Below are 8011 nucleotides of genomic sequence, written 5' to 3'. Positions count from 1 at the left end.
TCCTTTGTGGCGGCCTTTGCAGCCACAAATGCCACGTGCGCGTTCCTTTGTGGCGGCCTTTGCAGCCACAAATTCCACTTGTCCCGTCCGCCTTTGTGACGGATTTGGCCCTCACAAAATTGATTATTTGTGGCCGTAAAAGCCCTCACAAAATCCTTAAATATTTAACTTGATTTTGTGCTGCCTAAGCCCTCACAAAATCACAATGTTGTGATTTTGTGAGGGCTTAGGCAGCCACAAATTCCAGTTAAATATTTAAAAATTTGTGAGGGCTTTTTCAGCCACAAATAAAGACCAATTTCAATTTTGACATTTGTGAGGGCTTTTTCGGTCACTAATTTGTGAGGGTTTTATTCGGCCACAAAATATTTATAAAGTTGGCCACAAAATGGTGTTTTTCTTGTAGTGAATAAGATATGAATTATTTAAAAGAAGATTTGATCAAGATTTATCTACAAGAAAATATGAATTATTTACAAGAAGATTTGATCAAGACTTATCTGCAAGTAAAAATGAATTATCTACAAGAAGATTTGATCAATACTTATCAACAAGAATATACGAATTATTTACAAGAATATATGATCAAGATTTATCACAAGAAAATATGAATTATTTACAAGAAGATTTGATCAAGATTGATCACAAGAAAATACGAATTATTTACAAGAAGGTTAAATCGAGAAACATCTTGTTCAGAATTATTTTTGAATAAAATCATTGTTGGCCAAGCTATGAATGAACAAAATAGGAACAATATCAATCTAGAAGAAATGCTCAGATTGGATTCATAAATAAAGAATTAACTAAAGAACATATTATCAAAAAACATCTTGTTTAGAATTATTTTTGAATAAGATCATTATTGGCAAAGCTATGAATGAATATACAATTCAGAATTAAACAAGGACTAAATTGAAACATTAATTTCATCTATAAATAGAAACTCAAGGCTAAAGAAGTAGAAGATCATCGAAAAATTAGAAAAGATTATAAGAAATCAAGATCAAATCCAAATTCATCTTAGAGTTCAAAGAGATAAACACTTATTGTTGACTTAATGAATTAAATCATTATAAGTGAAGGGATTGGATGTTGTCAAGTTAATAGTGTACCAGGATAAATTACTCGTGTCATTTTATTTTTGCACTCTTTAGTATTGTTATTGTTTCTACTCCTAGTAAACAATCAAGTATGCACCAGTTTAATTAAATAATGAAATCAAATTAGTCAAACACAATTCAATCCCCCTTCTTGTGTTCGCACCTTGATGAAGAAAATCCATTTGAACCTCTTATAAGTCTTTCTCATATCCAATATTATTGCCATGCTCTCATTGCCAATTTTGCTATTCCTATTGAGGTTGTGAAACATCTCATTAGAAATAGTGATATTATCTTGGACATGTCTTTCTCCATAAACGTAATATGGTTAGGGGAAAAGATTATATATGTCACCCTTTTAAGCCTTCTAACCATGATTTTAGATATTCCTTTACAAATAAAGTTACAACAACTAATAAGGCGTAGTTGGGAGATACTTTCTAGCATAAGCATCTTAGGTGTGCGTGTGATAGTGGTTTCATTTTCATAGGCAGAAGTTGCCCATAATAGAAATAAGACCTAATCGTGCAACATGCATCAACACCTATGGTATCTTAATTCTCTTAGTAAAAGCCGCCATTAAGTCCATCCGAACTATGATCTTTTTGGAATCCTAGATCAAAAGCAGCCTACCTAATCTCCTTATTTGTCACTGTAAGGGTGAGATTCCTATTCATGTTCTTAAAGACAAGGCGAGTGAGGTTGGATAGTCAGTTATAGGGGGTGATACTCCCCTTCATCTTAAAAACCTCCCTATAATGATCGAGCTCAACTTTTGTAACCTGGTTCTAACTTCTACTATTTGATTAGTATCATATTTGATTATATTTAGCTTGTTTTAGTCCCTTGTCTAGATAGAAGTAGCATGGAAATTTTTTGTTTTCCTATCACCCCAATTAAGCCATTTAAGTCTAGCTCTTTATCCTCAATAGAGTTCTTCCTGTTTCCATAACTCAACTATCTGCTTGCAAATGCTACAAACCTCGACTTCCCTACCCTTATGTGAGGGGCCATCCAGAATGATCGATAGCTGTTGCTTAAGTCTCGCAATATCTTTGATAGCTCATTTGAAGGTTTTTGAGTGCCACACAAATAAGGCACGCTTACAACTCTTACTCTTAACCAAGAGCACCTCCCAAGCTTCCATAAGGTTCAATATGCTCCCAGTGGACCACCCTTATTGGATTGTCCTACCACAATCTTCATGCTCAAACCAGTAGGCTTCATACTTGAAATTTTTCTCTCGTTTAATCTTTGGGTTCGGAGCTATCACCTTAGGTGAGTGGTTAGAAAATATTAAATGAGATTGTAATTGGTTCATGCAAGAGTTTATTTTTATTTAGAATGGATGATCTCATAGTATATGATAGTATGAAAGTAATTCTTTCTTGCTTGCCTTGATATTGAAAATGATTTGGATCTATTTTGAATTATTGTAAATTGACAAATGTTCATGGAAGAAACTAATAGAAAATTTTAATGATTTTATTTGTTGTTTATTTTCTATTTTGATGCTTATTTAAATTTACCGTATAACATATTTAAATATGTGACTTAAATTAACAAATAGAATTCATGATGCATGTATTAGTTATAATATAACTATGAAAAAATAGCTTCTTTAATATAAATGAAATAAATTCTTATTTGTTAACGAGTAGATGACTTACATGTTTGCACTCACCTTATAATATTTGATTATGAGAAATTTTTATGATCATACTTTGTTAGCTTGTGGCAATATATTAATGCATTCAATATATTATATCTTATACTTGGATATAGTGAAAATTAAATATAGTAAAAGGTAGAATGACATAATAGTTTGTGTATGTGATAATTGAGATGCTTATTAATTGTATGTAATACAATATACATAGATTAAATGACAAGAATTTTTTCTGCAATTAGAGCATTGAGTTTTTTGAGAGGCAACCCGTGCAACTAAACCCAAAATGCCCCTCTAGAGACAAGGGAGGTTTACATGTTCAACCAGAGTTGGAATCATTGATGGCATGCCAATCCATAAAATGGGCTAAGCAAGTTCCTCTCTTCTTAACACAGAAAACACTAGAATTTACAAAAAGGAAAACCTCATGAGTCCTGAGAACTGTATATTGTTCAACCACAAATATCTGGCAATGTTATAAGCTTGCCACAAACCCATGGATGCATCATTGAACCCTACAACAATTTGGTAGCAGCTGCAATGAACTCCCCCTTGAATCCAAGTACAACAATCCCAATGTCCCATTTTCCATATCGAGAGGTCAATAATCAATGTTAACCTTAAAGAAATTTGTTGGTGGGTGACGCCACTTTTTATGGATCACAAAAAAGGAACTATGATGAAGCAGATAAGCTAGGGATATAATTATAAACAACTTGCGAGACAAAACAAACCAAACCCAATAATATTATAAGTTGAATAAGTGAGACAATCAAAGGCTCAAAGAGTCAAAATTCTATTAACTGGGTAATAAGTGGCGTTTAGTATGGAGAAGTAAAAAAGAATTCCATCATGGTCAAGTGGAGGTTATAACCATTGATTTGATAATAAAATAAGTGGAAGTTTGAGATGAGAGAAAGGAACTTGTATTTGACTTTTTGTGGCAATGTTTGAAAAAAAAAGGACATCCACTTTTGATTATTATAATGATCATTTTTTGTTATTTTATTTTTGATATAGCGTGCTTATGTGTTTATATTAGTATGCAATATGGATTTTAAACTATATGTATTAGAGTTGTGAATTTTGTTTTGATTTAAAAGAAAACGCAAACTTTAATAATTGAAAACTAAAATAAAAAAATTGTAATTGACTAAAAAAATTGTGAAATTTTATAGAGATGAGCATGTAATACAAAATTAGACGTTGAGTACAAAGGAAACGTGTAACAAACTATCAAATATAAAACCATTCTCCCACTTTATTGGATAAATATGAAATTAATTTATAATATAGTAACATTAATGAAAATATAAAATTAAGTGTTAAATCAATATTTTATTAGTCTTTAAAGTGTTCACTCTAATGTTAAGTATGAGTAAAATTAGATCAAAGAAATTTGATGTATTAAATTGTCATTCATTGGTCTTAGAATAACTTATTAGATAATATTTAACCTTTTTAACTATTAAGTTGGTCTTTCGTTGATCTTCTATGTATTTATTAGGTCTTATTTAACCTTTTTAAGTATTAAGTCGGTCTTTTGTTCTTCTTTTAAGTATTTGTCAAGTCTTATATAATTTTTTAACTATTAAATTTGTATGTTGGTATTTCAAGTACCTCTTAGGTCTTTTGTTGGTCTTCGAATAACATAATATGTTTTATTTAATATTTTTACTATTAAGTTGGTCCTTCGTTGGCTTTCAAAATACTTAAGAATTGTATAACTTTTTTAACTGTTAAGTCGGGTATTCGTTCGTTTATTAAGTATTTCTTATATCTTATTTGATCTTTTAAAAAAAAATAAAGAATTTATAAAAAGTTGAACTTATAATAAATTTAAAAAAAAATTATATTGAGATAAAAAAAAAATCTAAATGTTACAATTAAATAAAATAAAACATCAAATATTCAATTTTATGTTTTTTTATAGGTGAAACATTGTTTTTTTTAGAGTGTAATGATATGCTTTTTTTAATATAACTAGAGTGGGAGGTGTAGAATTTATAATGTGTGGAATGAGAGGTGCAGTAGAATAAAGCTATCTAATATATTTAATGAGTAATCATTGCAACCGCGGATTGAAGATAAAAATAGCATTTATATATGATGGAAATTTATTTTCCTTCCCTGTGTTAACCGCCACCGTTTTAATATTAATAGTTCAGATACCTGTAACAAAAATATAGACTCAGTTTACCCTTCTTAGCAACCCAAATTTAAATGAAGAAAACATTACAAACAATGAAAGAATGTCATTATACATTTTTTTAATTAAAGAAAGAAAAAAAATGCTCCATAGATTACATTTTGAAAAAGAGAAAGATAATGGTACAACAACGTTTTAGAAATTTACAAATTAGTGTTACTGTGGTAATGAAGTGGGAGTTGGAACAACCACGGTAGTTGACGTACTCACAGCAGTGGTTGTTGAGAATCCTTCCGTTTCACCACCATCCAAACCTGCCGCCCACCGCCGTAGAATCCTCAACAGCGTCGCCGCCTTCCTCCTCCCTCTCACACTGCCAACCGCCATCAACTCCCAAATCACCCTCTCCACGCCGGAAATCGCCGCAAGCTCCCCTACAATCTCCGATCCTCCTTTCCTACACATCGTTACAAGTGTCGCCGCCGCGCTCTCTCTCGCCCTCTCCGATCCTTCCCTCAACACTGTCCCCAATTTCTTTATCCCCACAAAAGCCGCCGCAACCGCTACCAATCCTCCACGTTTCACCACTGCTTCAAGAATCGTTACAGCCTCCTCCGGCATCACGGCCATAATCCCCGCCGTCATCTCCACAGCGCCACTCTCAACTAACCTCGCAACCGTCTCACGATCCGCCGCGAGATTCAAAATCGCTGCAAGCGCATCCCTCTTAGCTCCCTCGGGCCCACCCTTCGCCAACTCAACCAATCCACTCACGACACGTGTCTTCCTTCCTAACCTCTTTCTAAAAGCTGGCACTCCCGTTAAACTAAACACCGTAGCTGCTGCGTTCGCTTTTGCTTCCCACGTGGCACCTGAGCGTAAAACATCAGCTACGCCGTTTAACGCGCCGTCTGTCTCCATTATTCTTGTCTTGTTTGATTCCAGAATCGAAAGGTTTAAAATCGTTGTCACAGCGTTAATCTGTAGCCTCGGGTGTTGCAAACCATTTTCATAGCTTAGGAATGGAACCAATAGCGGGATGGCTCCAGCTTCGGCTATACAGGCTCGGCTCTCAGAATCTGTTTTCGCTAACACACGGAGCTCGTAAACAACGGCGTTAGTGTCTTCGATGGATTTAGAATCTAAAACCAGAGAAGGGTTAGTCAACTTGTTGATTAAAAACGACGCCGTCATTCGCGTGGCTTCCAAAGCTGTTTTATTTGTCACACCGCCGTTTATTTTAACGGCAACTGTTTCACCTTCAAACGGAATTCTTTGCTCGCGGCACCACATAGCTATCATGTTTCTCAAAGCATGATTTGGAATGAGATCCGTGTGGGCCAGTGTTTGACCTGTTTTAGGACACGTGTTGTGTCCAGAATCCATCCATAGCTTGATGGAACCACGATCGTACGTCTGTCCTGTTGCCACGACTACAGGATCCCGCATAAGTTCGAGGCTAATCGGACACCGGTAATCTGATGGAACCACCATATCCAACGACTGATTCCGCCGTAAGCTCTCAGTTCCCGTTGACGGCGTCGACGCTCCGAAGAGAACACACTTAGCGTAACGAACGAGGCCAATCAAAGCCACGATCTCGTATTTTGGTTGTTCTTCGTTTCGATTCTGAATCTCTTCTTGAAGACTCTCAATCTCACCTCTGCAGCTTGAAGAATCGCGAATCTCCAATTTTTCGAAAATCGAAGCTAGGTTTGTTGGATTTGGAACAATTTCTCTCTTGATCCCTTCGAGAACAAAAACGACGTTGTTTCGAAGTTTGATTTGTTCTTCCCCGAGGAGTGTCTTTGATTCTGAGCACTGTTTTCTGATGAGGAAAATGAGTTCCAAAACGTCGTCGCTTAGATTAAGCTCTTGAAGAGGGAAAACATCGAGAAGTGTCGATAATTCTCCGGTGAGTTTGTGAAAATTATCAGCAACGGTTTCAATTTGCATTAGAATAGAAAATTTGCTTCCGTTGGAACAATCTTCGACGAGGGTTTGAATTCTGTGCAGCACGATGTACATTTCTTCAAGACAGAGAACGAAAGAGTGAGAACATAAAGGTGCTGAAATTGAAGTTGAGGTTGAATCGGAATTGCGAATGAGGTCTTCAAAAACGACACCAAGGAGCTGCGTTTTACGGATGGTGGAAGAGGAAATACGGTTTAAGAGGAAACGACACCAAGGAGCTGCGTTAAAGGAACATATTTGGTGGGTGAGGTGTAAAAGAGAGTGGAGAAGATTAAAGTGGGTGAGGGTTGGAGAGATAAACGACGATTCAGAGGGTGGTCGTTTCCTGGTAGGGAAAATTTGAGGTGATATTGCCATGGTTTTTATCGATTGACTATTGGCGTTTAAGGGTAGGATATAATTATTATTAGAAGTAAAGGAAGAATGAAGAAGAAGCTGATGATGACTTTTCATTGAAGATAGAGAGGAGGATGATGGAACTAAAGAAACATATATTCATAAAAAATTAGGGCTGCCGTTGTTTTCTGCGTGTAAAATACAAACTTGTTTAATCAATCAAGTATGATGTTACAAAACAAAAAATCAGTTAACCATGGGTCTTGCTCTGCTGGCTTGGTTTTTCTAGCAATGAATAATAATAATAATAATAATAATTTATATTATTCCGTCTCAAAATAAATATTGCGCTGGACTATCTTAAATAAATTAAAAAGTATAATAAATAGAAATGAATAATTATTTTCGTTAACCATTAGTATATTCTAATTTTAATTATCATAAATATAAAATAATAAATAATAAATTAAGAGTTACAAAAATTATTAATTAAATTATATAATTGAAAAAAATAAATTAAAGGGTATTAAATACTAAAAATGATTGTCAATTTGAGATTTTTTTTTTTTAAAATAATAAGGCTGAAAGAGTATTATTAATACAACTTGTGTGTTTTGAATTTTGACTGCGTGTTATTTCTTATTTGTTTTTGGTCTTATAGTTGTTAGCTAAAAAATATTGATGTTATGTGCACACGGATTTTTTGTTGTAGTGCCGGTTGATGATTACTTTTCTTAAGTTAATTCAACTTAAATGTTTGAAATTTTGTTTTGTGTACTG

General features: G+C 34.2%; 1 protein-coding gene across 1 annotated transcript; it reads right to left on the bottom strand.

Moving 5' to 3' along the window:
- Nucleotides 1-4967: 4967 nt before the first annotated feature.
- On the bottom strand, nt 4968-7457 carry LOC101506886 (U-box domain-containing protein 16). Its single transcript, XM_004506377.4, has one exon. The coding sequence runs from the start codon at nt 7346-7348 to the stop codon at nt 5138-5140; it is 2211 nt and encodes a 736-aa protein (XP_004506434.1). The 5' UTR covers nt 7349-7457; the 3' UTR covers nt 4968-5137.
- Between the last annotated feature and the right edge of the window lie 554 nt (nt 7458-8011).

Source organism: Cicer arietinum, chromosome 6 (genome assembly GCF_000331145.2).
Source record: "Cicer arietinum cultivar CDC Frontier isolate Library 1 chromosome 6, Cicar.CDCFrontier_v2.0, whole genome shotgun sequence".
Taxonomy (NCBI): Eukaryota; Viridiplantae; Streptophyta; class Magnoliopsida; order Fabales; family Fabaceae; genus Cicer; species Cicer arietinum.
This window is presented reverse-complemented; position numbering and strand designations above follow the sequence as displayed.

Excerpts from the sequence above, each read along its gene's own strand:
- LOC101506886 (XM_004506377.4), bottom strand. The coding sequence starts at position 7,348 with ATGAAAAGTCATCATCAGCTTCTTCTTCATTCTTCCTTTACTTCTAAT.